This window comes from Pseudophryne corroboree, chromosome 2, assembly GCF_028390025.1.
Source record: "Pseudophryne corroboree isolate aPseCor3 chromosome 2, aPseCor3.hap2, whole genome shotgun sequence".
In the NCBI taxonomy this organism is placed as follows: Eukaryota; Metazoa; Chordata; class Amphibia; order Anura; family Myobatrachidae; genus Pseudophryne; species Pseudophryne corroboree.
The window spans coordinates 797,142,886-797,161,602 of record NC_086445.1 but is presented as its reverse complement, the minus strand read 5'-3'; the positions used below and the strand labels follow the sequence as shown (position 1 = coordinate 797,161,602).

The window sequence follows — 18,717 nt, the reverse complement described above, 5'->3', positions numbered from 1 at the left end:
ATAATGCATTACATTCCTGGGTACATGGAATGGATTCTTCTGGAAAAGAAATATCCTCTGCAGCATAAGACACAGAGTCCCTGGACATGGCTATGTGAGAAACATACACCACACTCACACAGGAAAATGTCAGACACAGTTTTCCCAAGAACTTTCAGAGAAACACAGAGCTTGGAGCCAGCCAACACACAGCGCTTAAAAAGGCAGATATAACAAAATACCTGGCGCAGACTGTATACCCTTTATAGACTACACAGGAATTTACAGCCTCCCCCCCTTCCCTTTTACAACCCCTTGGTACCGCACAGGATAGCTGGAGTCGTGTGGAGGGACAGCACTCCCTGTCAGCGTCTCTTCACCTGGATCTGCAGGGAGGAAAATGTCGCTGAACGCTGCTGGGTCCGCTCTAAGAAGCTACGCCCCCTAAAACATGGCACTGCTTCCTGCTTTTGCATCTTTATACTGGCCTGAGGTATGTTGCTGGCAGCGTTACCGAGGTTCCTGACAGCCTGAGTGACCAGTGTAGGGTATAGGCGCTGGCTCAGGGCGCCCCTCATAGCGCCACACTGTGTACCACTGAGCCTCCGGAGCGCAGTTAGTACTGCGCTCCCACCCTGTTGCCATCTTCACACTGGCTCCCCGCTTGCCGGAGCGCCAGTGACTTACTCGCCACCGGAATCTTCTGGCTGTTAGAGGGTGGCGGCATGCTGCAGGAGTGAGCGGTCGCCTCTGGCGGCTATAGATCATCACCCTCAGGAGCTCAGTGTCCTGTCAGCGGAGATAATGAAAATTAACCTCTCAGGGTTGGACACTACTCCCCCCCCCCAAGTCCCTCGAAGCATGGAGGCTGTTGCCAGCAGCCTTCCTGTGCCTAAACTCTAATGAAAAAAAATAAAACTAGAAAAACTCCTATGGAGCTCCCCTAGCTGTGACCGCCTCCTCCGGGCACATTTTCTAAACTGAGTCTGGTAGGATGGGCATAGAGGGAGGAGCCAGCCAACACTATTAAACTCTTAAAGTGCCAGTGGCTCCTAGTGGACCCGTCCATACCCCATGATACTAATGTGGACCCCAGCATCCTCTAGGACAGAGGTTCTCAAACTCGGTCCTCAGGACCCCACACAGTGCATGTTTTGCAGATAACCCAGCAGGTGCACAGGTGTATTAATTACTCACTGACACATTGTAAAAGTTCCACAGGTGGAGCTAATTATTTCACTTGCGATTCTGTGAGGAGATCTGCAAAACATGCACTGTGTGGGGTCCTGAGGACCGAGTTTGAGAACCTGTGCTCTAGGACATAAGAGAAATATATGGACAAACACATGCAAATCCTGTCCCTCACTACATAACTGAGACTAAGGATGACATATAAACACAATTTACTTAATTTAATATTTCTTTAGAAATTTCTCAATAAGAAACTTTTGGCCTAGGGGTGCCGTGAAAAAAATTCCGACACTCTAGGGCAGCCATTTCCAACCACGGTCCTCAAGGCACACCAACAGTGCAGGTTTTAGTGATATCCAGGCTTCAGCACAGGTGACTTAATTAGTAGCTCAGTTATTTTGATTTAATCATCTATGCTGCAGCGTGAATATCACTAAAACCTGCACTGTTGGTGTGCCTTGAGGACCGTGGTTGGGAATGCCTGCTCTAGGGTGCCGTGATTCCAAAAAGTTTGGGAACCACTGGTTTAACCAATGTTTTCTTTTGATATCCCATCCCTATTATTTATTAGCAGTTTCTTATATAGCGCAGCATATTCCATTGCGCTTTACAATTAGAACAAAGACTATCAAAGACTCCAAACTGTAGTACTCCCTGTTTAACTCCCTGTTATAAGGGCTATATTAGTGAGAGGACAAATCTGTGATTTCTGTACAGCATTCTTCTAGTTAAGAGCACGCAGGGATAACCTTCCTTTAGTAAAAAATGCGGTTATCACTGCTTCATAAATAGTCCCCACACTTTTTGTATATTAAACATATAACCTCTCAATAATGTATGACGGCCAGAGAATAAGGAAACCAGTGGTAATAGGTTGAAATGCATCCGGCAAGAAGAGAGGCATCTTATTCTATATTTGTTCACTTGAACAGGGAGATTTCATGGACGGTCTGTGAAAATTAGGTCAACTTCGTGCAGGTCAGACCTGGCAGACAGCTATTTGAGGAGGGGGGCGCCGTAAGACTTTCCCCCCCTCATATTGTCACCACAGCATTACCGTTGTTGATAAGTATTAATGTGCAATCATAGGAGAAGGTACACGGTCAGATTTTCAAAAGCAGAAACTAAAAAGCATATGGATCTGATGTTCCCCTGATGATCACCACTGCCTCTAACTACTAATTACTGCTAGCAGCAGCAGCAGCAGCAGCTATGAGCTATTACGACCCGGGACGTGAAGCGCAAGAGCAGCAGCACGACAGCACTAGACACTGCGCGTGCGTGCTCGGGGCCTCGACAGACGTGCCTCTTCCGGTGTAACCCCTTCCCCCGTCGCTGCTGCCGCTGCTCTACTGTATTCTCTTCCGGTGCTGGAAGGAAGAGGCTGCTCAGGGCCCGGGGGCCGCACGCATCTGTTCTATTCTGTGACACTGGCTGCCCGGTGTGCCAGGAGCCGTCTTCCCGTATAGCCCATGCCTGTTTCTCAGCACCCGGGGTTTGCATGAGTGCTGGAGCCTGAACCCCGGGCACAATGCCTCCTGTGCAGCTGGAAAGCAGTCAGCTGGTGGTGACTGGTGGACCCACGACTGTCCCTCAGCCTCCTCCCCCGGGGGCTGTGGTTCCTGCTGCCGCTGCCAGCCATGGCTACCGCCTCAGCACCCTCATTGACTTCTTGCTGCAGAGGACTTACCAGGAGATCAACGTTCTGGCTGACCTGTAAGTAGTTTGGGAAGAAGGTGGCAGCCCCTGGGTTGCTTCTGCTAGTGCAGTCTGTCCACGGTGTAGATCATGTTTAGACAGTCCAGTGCGCTTCATTTGCTGTGATACTACAAGTCTCAGCATGCCTTGCTGTGGCTATACAACAGCTGCAGGTTACAAACCTCCAGCATAGAACAATTTTCATTTTTAGTTTAGCTAAGCAGATACAGAGATACAGGGCTGTTAAACAGATAGTAAAAGGTAAAACTATATGGATTATCTTTTGCACTTGGCAGATGGATATGTGCTGATGCTGTTGCTTAGAATGGGAGACTATTTCTTCTTGGTGACAGCCGGGGATCTTTAACCTGGCTGGTTAGAGACACTTTTCATGGGTGTATGCATTTTGTTTTCTGTATTGATTCAGTTATGGACAGGTCTCAAACTTGGCGTAGGAGAAGTTTGTTTCTGTCATCATGATATTACTATTTATTTCACTCAAGACTATGCAAAGGATTTCTTCAAAGTATTTTATATACTGATATTTAGATGTACAGTACACAATATGCTACTTACAAGTGTTTCTCCTTTGTTATTATAAAGCTTACTGTAAAAAAAAAAAAAGTGTAAACATAATGCAGAAACGGAGTAATTAGGATTGCTTGTACTGAATTCTAGATCCAGACTTTATTTCGGTTTGTCAAGTTAATGTTGAGCTGTTCCTCCTCCCCCAAAAAGTGGTATCTCATTAATTTGGGAAGCTTATGCTTAAATCACAACATTTGTACATTCCCAATACATGTCTTACTCTGAGACCGGGGCTATATCTGTACCATGGTGTAACTTAGAGCTTTCATTTTTAAGGTTCGTTTGACTAGGGTCTGATCACCTTTATATATACCTTCTTTATCTTTTGCTTGTTTTGTGTAACATGTTTACCATTTGAATAGTAAAAGCATCAGGAGGGCTGTGCTGATCTTGTCAGGAGCTTTGACTGTCTATTTGTGTGATTGTTAGTTTAGACAGGTCTGCATTTGACAAGTGTAGTGTCATGTGTGGAGGTAACCAAGAAGTCACAGGAAGTTGGATATTGAATGTAGCAGGATCCTCAATGACACATAATAAGGGTGAGAGGTTCCTGTCACAATAATGTAAGAAGATTTGTTTCAAGTTTAAAGAGGGCGCGGTATTAATATGGGTACATGTCATTGGGTCGACAGTCATTAGGTTGACCACTGAAGGGCGACATGCACTAGGGCGACATGGGTATTAGGTCGACAGGTGAAAAGGTCAGCATGAGTTTTTTTGACGTTTTTTGGTGCACTTTTCTTCGTAAAGTGACTGTGAACCCCAATTAGCTCGCCATGCTTCGGGCAAGGTTCCTCGCTCCGCTGCCGTGTCGCTCGTCACAGGTTACCATTCCAATTGTAGTCCACATGGATTGTAAAGTATGGAAAAATCCCAAAAATGGAGGAAAAAAGTGAAAAACTCATGTCGACCTTTTGACCCGTCGACCTAGTACATGTCGACTTAATGATCATGTCGACATTCAGTGGTCAACCTAACGATTGTATCCCATTAATATATGCTGTGCTGCGGCACACATACAGTAGTAGTTTTCATTCATTCATTTTCTTGGGCGTACATGAGCCGCAGGCCTGTCATTGCTCTCTGCAGCTCTGATTCTGGGCATAGCATGAACATGTATTAACATTTGTTATGGTACCCCTTTCTGAAATCTCAGAAATCACTGTTGTATGTTTTTCTGGCACAACTACATCTCCAATACTGGCTGTGACAGCAGCAGAATCTGTCATTCATATTTAAAAGAAATGTGTGGCTGTCTTAAGTTTAGCAGTATTAAAAACTACTGTGTTGTGTTTGTTTTTCTTTCCCGCGTAGCCTTCCTCCGGATTGCAAAGAGTGAGTGCTTTGCTTTGGTAGCCTGACTTGACTTCCAAGTTCAGCATTCACACATTACTATAAGTTTGCTTTCTGGCTGGCAACCTACTGTATATACCTCCTGGCTCTCCTGCTCTGTGGCCTGGAGGATGCCTGCTTGGGGAGTTAGCACAGTGCGCACTAAATAAAAAGCTCTCGACCAGAAAAACTGGAATTTGGGAAACCCTCTTTTTTGTTTGCTTACTATATAGTGCATCAGTCAGTATTTAAAAAAAAAATAAACTATGAGCCAAATGAGAATTAGAAATTGCAGAGACTGTCACTTTAGCTGCGATTTTAAAGGAAAAAGCAATATTTGCTGCTTTATTTCTTGTGGCTAAACTCTGCGCTTTCCAAATACCTCGTACTGTGGCATATGACCCCATGAGTGAAAAGTACAGCATCCATTGCGCTATTTCAATGGGTTTCTCATACCAAGCATTTTCTAATATTTATAAGCAAAGTTAATAATGTTTGGTTAGAGGAGGAAGCGGTATCAAATGTCAAATATCCATGTTTCACCATGGCGGGAACCTTGTCAACATAAATAACTAAGTACCGGTACATTAAACTTGAGTGTAACCACCATTACCTTTGTATCTTGCAGGCTTCCCAGGAAGACAGACATGGAAAGGTGAGTTCTTGTATAATCGATGATTATAGCCTGTTGGTGAAAGAGGGTTATATTCATAAAATGAGTAGTATTATTATTGGTTGATAAAATGTTTTCATTGAATTTACACCTGCTAGCATTGTTAGTGGATGGGTTAGCTGCACATACTGTATAAGGATTGCATTGCATTATTGAGAATGATTAGATTGTTTCCATCACATCAGCTGCAAAGCATTTTACAATGGCGTAATCCGCTGTAAGCTTTGCTATTACATTATTCATTTGTTATGGTTAAATAAAATAATATTCACGTTAATAAAAAGTTCAAACAAAACCAAAGTGTTTCTTTTTTTATTCTGCTACAATAATAGGAAAATTGAAATTGTACAGTTTGCCAGTCGTACACGTCAGCTCTTCGTGAGGCTACTAGCACTAGTGAAATGGGCAAACAACGCTGGCAAAGTGGAAAAGTGTGCGGTGAGTATTGTCAGTGGTAGATAACTAATCTGTATCCTTTAGTCGGGTTCTCTTATCTAGGCTTGGTTTTTGGAGCAGCCCAACTTTAAAGGAAAACTACTAATACCCCCCTTACCAAAGAAACTTTTTTTTTTTGCAGTGGTTTGTTTTCTCATCCTTTTACTTTTTCTTTCTCTCTGCAGCTAATATCCAGCTTTCTGGATCAACAAACAATCTTGTTTGTAGACACTGCTGACAGATTGGCATCTTTAGCCAGGGACGCTCTGGTGCATGCTCGTCTACCTAGTTTTGCAATTCCTTACGCCATTGATGTGCTAACAACAGGGTCCTATCCACGATTGCCAACATGTATAAGGGTATGTTTATTCATCAGACTACTACTGCTGCTGATATTGCAAGTACATATTACTGTTAGCTGAAAGATATATGGTTTGTAACTAAATGTGTGTGTTTACTTTCTGGTCTCTACACATCGTTACACGTTAATATATTATTACACTCACTACAGTAACATAGTACAAAGCGAACAGGTTCACTTTTAAATGTGCGTCTTACATTTTTGATAGTTTGTTTTGGTTTAATTCCTACTCCTTTTTAGTGCACTAGGTTGTACGTAGTTGGAACCTTCTCTCTGGCAATAACACTTTGATGTCGGCAGTAACTCTTTATAAAAACAACTTTTTCAGCCCTTGGGGTGAATTTTTTTTTTTTTTATATATTTTTATTGAACAGAAACAAACGGTACAAAGGAAGTAAATGATGTATAGATATAGGTATAGACATGGCATGGCAATGTAACAATAAAAAGCCACCCAGGGAAATGGAATTAATTGAAAGAGAGCAATCACATTACAATGTTAATGTAATGTAACAGACATGGAATGTTATAGGAAAAACAAAATACGTCAGAAATCCTACTGTTCGATCACAGAAGAAATAAGAGTCCCTAATCAAATAGCTTAAAAAGGCGGTCTACCACCCTCCAGAACAGCCATATTATACCAAATAGAAAGGCGGATAAAATGTTGAATACGATTCTTTTCAACATCTGTAAATGAAATAATACAGGGCAACCAAATATCAAAAAATTTTGTAGCACGTGATTCCACGTCTACGGAGCACTCAACCCAATCCATTTGCTAAATATAATTAAGTCTAGGGAGCATACATTTCAAAGATATATGGTCAGTATGGATCCATTTTGAAAGAATGGTTTTCTTGGCCACTGCAGTTACTTTGGCTTATAAACGACGAGCACCAATATTCGGCTCAAGGGGTTGAGAAGAAGGGTAATTATTCCATAGAGCCCAAGAAACGTTCACTGTAAATGATATGTGCAAGGTATTATTAATATAAAACTGTACTTAATTCCAAAATAATTGGACTATATCACAGGACCATAAAGTGAAGGATATCGGCCTCCGGGAGTGAGCATTTAAAACAATTGGAATTCTCAATTATGTGATTAAGTTTAGGCGAATAATAAGTCCTATGTAGTATTTTATATTGCATTTCCGTAAAGGAGATAGAGATCAGTTGTTTATTCAATAAGACTGAGGATGTAATGAGTGAGTGTATTGAAAGGTCAGGAAATGCAGCACACTACTTGGTCAGACCAGTGGTAACTCGTGAGAGGTCAAGTTTTATCCGAATTTGGTCATAAAGCAAGGAAGTAGACATGGGACCCCCCTTACGACCTAATATGAAACGATCAAATGTGTTATTTCGATCATGTACTGAGAGTTCAGACAGTAGTTTCAAAATACCGCTACGGGATTAAAAATATGCAAGCAAAGGAATGGGAACCTGGGGGTGTAATTCCTTAAGGCTGGACAAGCCAAGGACGAGGAACAATCCTCAGTCAAAAATTGAAGTACAAGACATAGTTCCCGGAGGTGCCAATTAGGAAGAACAACATCCGCAACCACATCTTGGAAAGCTGTATTGTAAATTAAAGGCAAAAATATAGATCTAGTACATGACAAGCGCAACACTTTACGAGAAATGCGCCAAGCCAAATAAGGGGTATACAGCAAAGGATTATTCGTCACCACCCCCGGAAAAGATGCCATTGGCTTATGCAACAACGCATCCAAAGTAACATCTGAAAGAAACGCTTGATCCAAAGACTTATAGACATAATTATCCACATCCCCTATCCAATCCAATACCGTAAATTTGAGGCGAGGGCATAATGTTTTTGGCAGTACGGATGGTGTAATGGTTAGCATTACTGCCTCACAGCACTGAGGTCATGGGTTCGATTCCCACCATGGCCCTAACTGTGCGGAGTTTGTATATTCTCCCCGTACTTGCGTGGGTTTCCTCCGGGTACTCCGGTTTCCTCCCACAATCCAAAAATATACTGGTAGGTTAATTGGCTCCCAACAAAATTAACACTAGTGTGAATGTGTCTGTGTACATGTGGTAGGGAATATAGAATGTAAGCTCCACTGGGGCAGGGACTAATGTGAATGGACAAATATTCTCTGTACAGCGCTGCGGAATATGTGTGCGCTATATAAATAACTGGTAATAAATAAATAAATATAATAAATAATAATGCTGAATGCTCGGTAGGTTAATACCTCCCAGCAATAACGGTTGTTGTAATTTAATTTCAACAACGAGATCCTGGGGCGTTTGCTGTCCCATATAAATTTGGTAAGTGCCCTTTCAGTAACAGTAATATCACGTTTAGTCAAAAGAAAAGGCAGCATCTGGACTGGATAGAGGAGCCTGGGGAAAGAGACCATCTTAAATAAATGACAGCGACCAATATAGGAGAGTGGCAGATGCTTCCATTCATCAAAATCAGACAGCATTTGAGAAATGAAGTGAGAAAAATTGATAGTGTAAAGGTCTGAAACATCACTAGAAAATTTTAGACATAAATACACCAAAAACTCTGAGGCCCAAAAAAAAGGGAACGAAGATTCCCAACGGTGCATCAGGATACAATGCTAACGCCTCTGTTTATGAAAATTAACCAGAAAGCCTGAGATATCATGAAAAGTGCTCCATATATTTTGGAGACTGGGCAGTGCAAGTTTCGGATTAATAAAGTACAAAAGCAGGTCATTGGCAAAAGCCGACACCTTCACCTCTACATCACCCAGTACCACTCCCTGCCAAGAGACATCATGAAAAAAGGTATGAATCAGGAGATCAATGGCCAAATTGAACAGCAATGGGGACAAGGGGCAACACTGATGGGTCCCCCTAGACAAATGGAAAGAAGGAGAATTTAAACCATTAACCATAATGCAGGCCTCTGGAGAGGAATATGATATTTTTTTTTTTTTTTTTTTACTGATTACCTCATGTACATTTGTCTTCCGCTACTATCAAAATACTCCAGACACTGCGTAACACACTTCTAATATCTCATCGTTGCTCAGGCTTCTAACTCCAAGTGCCCTTTTAATGCACTTAAATCTCTACTTAACCTTTCCTCACCAAATCCCCTAACATCCTTCATTGCTTAAGACATTTCTTTTAACATTAAAGACAAGATTGAAAAGATCATGTATGAAATGTTAGGCTGGGTACATACTTGGCGATATGCACCTGATGTATCGTCTAATCCGGTGGATCGGATGATATATCGTTCATATCTTCCAGTGTGTATTCACTATATCGTTAACGATGCGCATTCCCGCGGGTCGTTATCAGTGTACAGTATCTTTAGTTTCTACCTTGAAATCTAAACATATTGTTTAAGACTGGATGTGACCAGGTGCTAGCAAACGATATAGTTTAGCGTGTATAAATGATATCATTTGCGGAGGGAAATCTTGCACAATGTCACATCTCGTGTGCATCAGCAAGTGTGTATCCAGCCTTAGTCTTCTGTCAACAACCTTCCTTAAATACTCTGGCACATGAAATAATTACTCTTCTACCCTTCCTACTCCTCTTATCTTGCTGCTCTGCTACCTACACATTATATGCCAACTTTTAGGTATAATCTATAAGCTCTCTCTTATGGTGTCTTTACATCATTATTCAAACACACAGGGGTTACTCCCATTCTGGAAAAAACACAATTCTGACCCAAACACTCTCAAAGCTTGCCTACACTCCTCACAGGCTTTCTTTTCTCACATAACCTCTTCTGTCAGATGTTCAATCTACACACTCCCCAGAGATTGCACTGACTAATGCTGATGGGTACACACTGGGCGATATATCGGGCATACATTTGAACAGCTGATACATTGAGGACGCATCGGTGAGTGTGTACCAGCAATATGTCTGAATGACGTTGTTCAGACATATCGCATAGTCCCTGCAGAATAGCTGATAGGCGAATATCTGCAGTTATATCGGCGCATTGTGCATGTTTAAGTAGACTTGCTGCAGAGGACGCTGGTAACTGACACCACACTTGAGCGTGCACATGTAAATGCCCGCCCAGTTGTGACGTCAGGCATGACATATTTGGCCGACAATTGGTAAGTGTGTATGCACTTAACAATCAAGACAGCGTCGTCCTAGTGTGCACCCAGCTTAAGTTACTCAATTCTTTGATCATTGCTAAATGTAAAGGCCATTACTCACTTGTAATTACCTACAACATAAAGTCGATCCCCGGAAGACGGTATTTAGCATCAACAGCAGCCTACATAGAGTCAGAAGCAAGTTTGAAGCCTCTTGCACATCACATAAGAACTGTACCAAAAGCGCAGCAAGTATACCCCAGAACAATCAGTACTGCCTTCACAAGGCAGCACGCACGCCATGTACAAACCCATGAGACGCATTGTGTATATACAAGTAATTACGTCACAACTTAAATGAAAAGTTGTTGTATTTCACTGCAAATCTGTATTATTGTATCTATCTGCATTACAGGTTGAGTATCCCATATCTAAATATTCCGAAATATAGAATATTTCGAAATACAGACTTTTTTGAGTGAGATAGTGAAACCTTTGTTTTTTGATGGCTCAATGTACACAAAGTTTGTTTAATACACAAAGTTATTAAAAATATTGCGTTAGATGACTTTCAGGCTGTGTATAAGGTGTATATGAAACATAAATGAATTGTGTGAATGTACACCCACTTTGTTTAATGTACAAAGTTATAAAAAATATTGGCTAAAATTACCTTCAGGCTGTGTGTGTATAAGGAGTATATGAAACATAAATGTATTCTGTGCTTAGACATGGGTCCCATCACCATGATATCTCATTATGGTATGCAATTATTCCAAAATACGGAAAAATCCGATATCCAAAATACCTCTGGTCCCAAGCATTTTGGATAAGGGAGACTCAACCTGTACTGTGTTTACCTGCATATCAATTTTGCTTGCATATTGTATTGCACCAAGTGACAAGTAGTGCATTGTTTCTTGACACTAACATTTGACCTAACACTAATTAAGAGCGGCACAACACGGGTCTGGGTCTGAGCGCAGTGACCTCCCTTTCTTTCTCTATATACCTATAACATAAGTTTGCCTGTTTGTTCTCATAAGGCAAAGACAGTCTATCAATCGTGCCAAAAATACCATTTTTTTTTTTAAATGAAATTATTAAAAAGTGAACTAAAAACAAATGCGTTTATTTTATGGAACCATCACAAAGAAATGTCATGGCATTTCAAAAGTACTGCAAGGTTTATCATCGAAGGAGTGGGGCTTAATGTTGTACTTGCAGGTGGCATCTTCTTACATCTTACAGAGTCCGAGTGATGTTTACTTGAAGAGGGGAGAATTCCTTCTTACCCATTTGATTCGCTGCCGTGCGTACTAGTCCCTCTCATCCTTGACAGTGAAAGTGTTACTACCTAGTCTCATTTTATTACTTTTTGCTCCCAGTTGTAAAGTGCAATGGGGTATGATGGAGCTTTATCAATGTATGTAAATAAAACAAGTCTGCAGAATTACACAGAAGTTGTATGAGCTCCACAATGTAGGAGGAAGGACATTGTACGAAGAAGACAATATTTTCCTGATAAGCATTCCTGCTCCTGGGCAGCAGTTTTTTTCCCAAGTGCCAGGACTGGATATGGCATAGGGCTTTTATGATCTTCTAACATTTAGTTTCTCTAACGTCCTAGTGGATGCTGGGGACTCCGTCAGGACCATGGGGAATAGCGGGCTCCGCAGGAGACAGGGCACATCTAAAAAGCTTTTTAGGTCACATGGTGTGTACTGGCTCCTCCCCCTATGACCCTCCTCCAAGCCTCAGTTAGGTTTTTGTGCCCGTCCGAGAAGGGTGCAAACTGGATGGCTCTCTTAAGGAGCTGTTTAGTAAAGTTTTTTTTTAGGTTTCTAATCAGTGATTCCTGCTGGCGACAGGATCACTGCAACGAGGGACTTAGGGGAGAGACTTGCAACTCACCTGCGTGCAGGAGGATTGAAGTTTTAGGCTACTGGACACTGAGCTCCAGAGGGAGTCGGAACACAGGTCAGCCTGGGGTTCGTCCCGGAGCCGCGCCGCCGATCCCCCTTACAGACGCTGAAGAAAGACGGCGGAACGGAGGTCCGGAAACAGGCGGCAGAAGACTTCACAGTCTTCAGAGAGGTAGCGCACAGCACTGCAGCTGTGCGCCATTGTTGTCACACGGCTCACTGACACGGTCACGGAGGGTGCAGGGCGCTGCTGGGGGCGCCCTGGGCAGCAATATAAATACCTATTTGGCAAATAAATACATCACATATAGCCATTAAGGCTATATGTATGTATTTTAACCCAGGCCAGTTATTAAAAAACCGGGAGGAAAAGCCCGCCGAAAAGGGGGCGGAGCTTATTCTCCTCAGCACACGGCGCCATTTTCCTGATCAGCTCCGCTGGTGAGGAAGGCTCCCACTCTCCCCTGCACTGCACTACAGAAACAGGGTTAAAAGAGAAGGGGGGCATAAATTGGCGATATAATTATATATTAAGAGCGCATATATAGAAACAACACCTTCTAGGGTTGTTATATACATTATGGCGTTTTTGGTGTGTGCTGGCAAACTCTCCCTCTGTCTCCCCAAAGGGCTAGTGGGTCCTGTCCTCTATCAGAGCATTCCCTGTGTGTGTGCTGTATGTCGGTACGTGTGTGTCGACATGTATGAGGAAAATGTTGGTGAGGAGGCGGAGCAAATTGCCTGTAATGTTGATGTCACTCTCTAGGGAGTCGACACCGGAATGGATGGTCTACTTATGGAATTACGTGATAATGTCAACACGCTGCAAGACGGTTGACGACATGAGATGGCCGGCGGACAAATTAGTACCGGTCCAGGCGTCTCAGACACCGTCAGGGGCTTGTAAAATCGCCCATTTACCTCAGTCGGTCGACAGACACAGACATGGACACTGACCCCAGTGTCGACGGTGAAGAAACATACGTAATTTTCCTTTAGGGCCACGAGTTACATGTTAAGGGCAATGAAGGAGCTGTTACATATTTCTGATACTACAAGTACCACAAATAAGGGTATTTTGTAGGGGGTGAATAAACTACTTGTAGTTTTGCCTGAATCAGATAAATTAAATGAAGTGTGTGATGATACGTGGGGTTCCTCCGATAGAAAGTTATGGGCGGTATACCCTCTCCCGCCAGAAGTAAGGGCGAGTTGGGAAACACACCATAGGGTGGATAAGGCGCTCACACGCTTATAAAAACAGGGCGTTACCGTCTCTAGATACGGCCGCCCTCAAGAAGCCAGCTGATAGGAAGCTGAAAAATATCATGACAGTATATACACACATACTGGTGTTATACTACGACCAGCAATCGCCTCAGCCTGGAGGTGCAGCGCTGAGGGGGCTTGGTCGGATTTCCTGACTGAAAATTTTGATACCCTTGACAGGGACAAGATTTTATGGACTATAGAGCATTTTAAGGATGCATTTCTATATATGCGTGATGCGCAGAGGGATATTTACATTCTGGCATCAAGAGTAAATGTGATGTACATATCTGCCAGACGAAGACACGACAGTGGTCAGGTGAGGCAGATTCCAGACGGCATGTGGAAGTATTGCCGTATAAAGGGGCGGTCCATCGGACCTGGTGGCCATGGCAACAGCTGAAAAATCCACCTTTTGTTACCCCGAATCACATATCGGCAAAAAAGGACACAGTCTTTTCAGTCTCCGTCCTTTCGTCCCCATACGGGCAGGCGGGCAAAGGCCAGTCATATCTGCCCAGGGGTAGAGGAAAGGGAAGAAGACTGCAGCAAGCAGCCCATTCCCAGGAACAGAAGCCCCTCACAGCTTCTGCCAAGTCCGCAGCATAACGCTGGGGCCGTACAAGCGGACTCGGGTGCGGTAGGGGGTCATCTCAAGAGTTTCAGTACGCAGGGGGCTCACTCGCAAGGGAGCTCCGGGATCCTACATGTAGTATCCCAGGTGTACATTGGAAATTCGAGACATCTTCCCCTCACACAATTCACAGGCTGTATTCCCAGCAGGTGATAATCAAAGTACCCCTCTTACAACATGGAAGGGGGTAGTATTCCACACTATATTGTGGTACCGAAGCCAGACTGCTCGGTGAGATCTGAAATATTTGAACACTTACATACAAGCGTTCAAATCAAGATGGAGTCACTCAGAGCAGTGATAGCAAACCAGGAAGAAGGGGACGATATGGTGTCACTGGATATCAGGGACGCTTACCTACAGGTCCAAATTTGCCCTTCTCACCAAGGGTACTTCAGGTTCCTGGTACAGAACTGTCACTATCAGTTCAGACGCTGCCGTTTGGGTTGTCCACGGCGCCCCGGGTCTTTACCAAGGTAATGGCCGGAATGATGATTTTTCTTAAAAGGAAACATGGACGCTTTCCTGATAAGGGCAAGGTCCAGAGAACAGTTGGAGGTCGGAGTAGCACTATCTTAAGTAGTTCTACGACAGCACGAGTGGATTCTAAATATTCCAAAATCGCAGCTTTTCCGATGACACGTCTACTGTTCATAGGGATGATTCTGGACACAGTCCAGAAAAACGTGTTTCTCCCAGTGGAGAAAGCCAGGGAGTTATCCGAGCTAATCGGGATCCTCCTAAAACCAGGAAAAGTGTCAGTGCATCATTGCACAAGAGTCCTGGTAAAAATGGTGGCTTATTACGAAGCAATTCCATTCGGCAGATTTCCCGCAAGAACTCTTCAGTGGGATCTGCTGGACAAATGGTCCGGATCGCATCCTCAGATGCATCAGCGGATAACCCTATATCCAAGGACAAGGGTGTCTCTCCTGTGGTGATTACAGAGTGCTCATCTTCTAGAGGGCCGCAAATTCGGCATTCAGGATTGGATGCCGGTGACCACGGAGGCCAGCCTGAGAGGCTGGGGAACAGTCACACAGGGAAAAAATTTCCAGGGAAGTGTGATTAAGTCTGGAGAATTCTCTCCGCATAAATAAGCTTAGAGCAAATTTATAATGTTCTAAACTTAGCTAGACCTCTGCTTCAAGGTCAGCCGGTATTGATCCAGTGGGATAACATCACGGCAGTCGCCCACGTAAACAGAAAGGGCGGCACAAGAAGCAGGAGGGCAGTGACAAAACTGCAAGGATTTTTCGCTAGGCGGAAAATCATGTGATAGCACTGTCAGCAGTGTTCTTTCCGGGAGTGGACGACTGGGAAGCAGACTTCCTCAGCAGGCATGACCTCCACCCGGGAGAGTGGAAACTTCATAGGGAAGTTTTTCAACATGATTGTGGACCGTTGGCAAAGACCAAAGGTGGACATGATGGCGTCCCGCCCGAACAAAAAACGGGACAGGTATTCCGCCAGGTCATGAGACCTTCAGGCGATAGCTGTGGATGTTCTGGTAACACCGTGGGTGTACCAGTCAGTGTATGTGTTCCCTCCTCTGTTTCTCATAACCAAGGTATTGAGAATTATAAGACATAGAGGAGTATGAACTATACTAGTGGCTCCGGATTGGCCAAGAGGGACTTGGTACCCGGAACTTCAAGAAATGCTCACAGAGGACTAAGGGCCTGGGGAGCTAAGAAGGGACTTGCTTCAGCAAGTACCATGTCTATTCCAAGACTTACCGCGGCTGCGTTTGACGGCATGGCGGTTGAATGCCGGATCCTGAAGGAAAAAAAAGGCATTCCATAAGAGGTCATACCTACCCTGGTCAAAGCCAGGAAGGAGGTGACCGCACAACGTCATCACCACATGTGGTGAAAATATGTTGCGTGGGTGAGGCCAGGAAGGCTCCACGACGGAAATTCAACTAGGTCGATTTCTACACTTCCTGAAAACAGGAGTGTTTTGGGCCTCAAATTGGGGTTCATTAACATTTAAATTTCGGCCCTGTAGATTTTCTTCCAGAAAGAATTGACTTCAGTTCCTGAAGTTCAGATTGTAAAGGGTGTATTGCATATACAGCTTTTTTGTGCCTCTAGGGGCACCGTGAGGTTTCAACATAGTGTTGGGATTTCTTAAAATCATATTGGTTTGAACAGCTCAAATCTGTGGATTTGAAATATCTCACATGGAAAGTGACCATGCTGTTGACCAATATCTCACATGGGAAGTGACCATGTGTTAGCCCTGGCCTCGGCCAGGCGATTGTCAGAATGGGCGGCTTTGTCTTACAAAAGCCCATATTAAAATTTTCCATTTGAACAGGGCAGAACTGGGACTCGTCTCCAGTTTCTTCCTAAAGGGGTGTCAGCGTTTTCACCTGAAACAAACCTGTTGTGGTGCCTGCGGCTACTAGGGACTTGGAGGACTCCAAGTTACTAGACGTTGTCAGGGCCCTAAAAATATATATATATATATATATATATATATATATATATATATATATATATATATATATATATATATATATATATATATATATATATATATATATATATATATATATATATATATATATATATATTAGGACGGCTGGAGTCAGAAAGTCTGACTTGCTGTTTATATTGTATGCACCCAACAAGCTGGGTGCTCCTGCTTCTAAGCAGTCTATTGCACGCTGGATTTGTAGTACAATTCAGCTTGCACATTCTGTGGCAGGCCTGCCACAGCCGAAATATGTAGATGCCCATTCCACAAGGAAGGTGGGCTCATCCTGGGCGGCTGCCCGAGGAGTCTCGGCATTACAACTTTGCCGAGCAGCTACGTGGTCAGGGGAGAACACGTTTGTAAATTTTACAAATTTGATACTCTGGCTAAGGAGGACCTGGAGTTCTCTCATTCGGTGCTGCAGAGTCATCCGCACTCTCCCGCCCGTTTGGGAGCTTTGGTATAATCCCCATGGTCCTGACGGAGTCCCCAGCATCCACTAGGACGTTAGAGAAAATAAGAATTTACTTACCGATAATTCTATTTCTCGTAGTCCGTAGTGGATGCTGGGCGCCCATCCCAAGTGCGGATTGTCTGCAATGCTTGTACATAGTTATTGTTACAAAAATCGGGTTATTACTATTGTTGTGAGCCATCTTTTCAGAGGCTACTTCGTTTTGTTATCATACTGTTAACTGGGTTCAGATCACAAGTTGTACGGTGTGATTGGTGTGGCTGGTATGAGTCTTACCCGGGATTCAAGATCCTTCCTTATTGTGTACGCTCGTCCGGGCACAGTACCTAACTGAGGCTTGGAGGAGGGTCATAGGGGGAGGAGCCAGTACACACCATGTGACCTAAAAAGCTTTTTAGATGTGCCCTGTCTCCTGCGGAGCCCGCTATTCCCCATGGTCCTGACGGAGTCCCCAGCATCCACTACGGACTACGAGAAATAGAATTATCGGTAAGTAAATTCTTATTTTCTCTGACGTCCTAGTGGATGCTGGGAACTCCGTAAGGACCATGGGAATAGCGGCTCCGCAGGAGACAGGGCACATCTAAAGAAAGCTTTAGGATCACCTGGTGTGCACTGGCTCCTCCCCCTATGACCCTCCTCCAAGCCTCAGTTAGATTTCTGTGCCCGACGAGAAGGGTGCACACTAGGGGCTCTCCTGAGCTCTTTGTGAAAGTTTTAGTTTAGGTTTATTATTTTCAGTGAGACCTGCTGGCAACAGGCTCACTGCATCGAGGGACTAAGGGGAGAAGAAGCGAACTCACCTGCGTGCAGAGTGGATTGGGCTTCTTAGGCTACTGGACATTAGCTCCAGAGGGACGATCACAGGTTCAGCCTGGATGGGTCACCGGAGCCGCGCCGCCGGCCCCCTTACAGAGCCAGAAGAGCGAAGAGGTCCGGAAAAATCGGCGGCAGAAGACTTTCCTGTCTTCAGATAAAGGTAGGCGCACAGCACCGCAGCTGTGCGCCATTGCTCTCAGCACACTTCACACTCCGGTCACTGAGGGTGCAGGGCGCTGGGGGGGCAGCGCCCTGAGACGCAATAAATCGTTAGAAAACCTTTTATGGCTAAAATAAATGCATCACATATAACTCCTGGGCTATATGGATGCATTTAACCCCTGCCAAAACATACAAGAAAACGGATGATAAGGACGCCGAGAAAGGGGCGGAGCCTATCTCCTCAGCACACTGGCGCCATTTTCCCTCACAGCTCAGTTGGAGGGAAGCTCCCTGGCTCTCCCCTGCAGTCATACAGAAAGGGGTTAAAAAAGAGAGGGGGGCACAAATTAGGCGCAGTATAAACAATACAGCAGCTATAAAGGGAAAAACACTTATATAAGGTTATCCCTGTATATATATAGCGCTCTGGTGTGTGCTGGCAAACTCTCCCTCTGTCTCCCCAAAGGGCTAGTGGGGTCCTGTCCTCTATCAGAGCATTCCCTGTGTGTGTGCTGTGTGTCGGTACGTTTGTGTCGACATGTATGAGGAGAAAAATGATGAGGAGACGGAGTAGAGTGTCTGAAATAGTGTTGTCACCCCCTGGGGGG

At 44.1% G+C, this 18,717-nt stretch overlaps 1 protein-coding gene across 2 annotated transcripts in view; it reads left to right on the top strand.

Moving 5' to 3' along the window:
- Nucleotides 1-2,396: 2,396 nt before the first annotated feature.
- The window catches only part of MED14 (mediator complex subunit 14), a 150,167-nt gene continuing 133,846 nt past the window's right edge, over nt 2,397-18,717 (top strand). For both annotated transcript variants that reach the window (XM_063955591.1, XM_063955590.1), the window contains exons 1-4: nt 2,397-2,886; nt 5,417-5,443; nt 5,794-5,899; nt 6,082-6,255. In XM_063955591.1, coding sequence (XP_063811661.1) covers nt 2,702-2,886; nt 5,417-5,443; nt 5,794-5,899; nt 6,082-6,255 — 492 coding nt within the window. In that variant the 5' untranslated portion in view covers nt 2,397-2,701. The remainder of the gene's footprint in view (nt 2,887-5,416; nt 5,444-5,793; nt 5,900-6,081; nt 6,256-18,717) is intronic.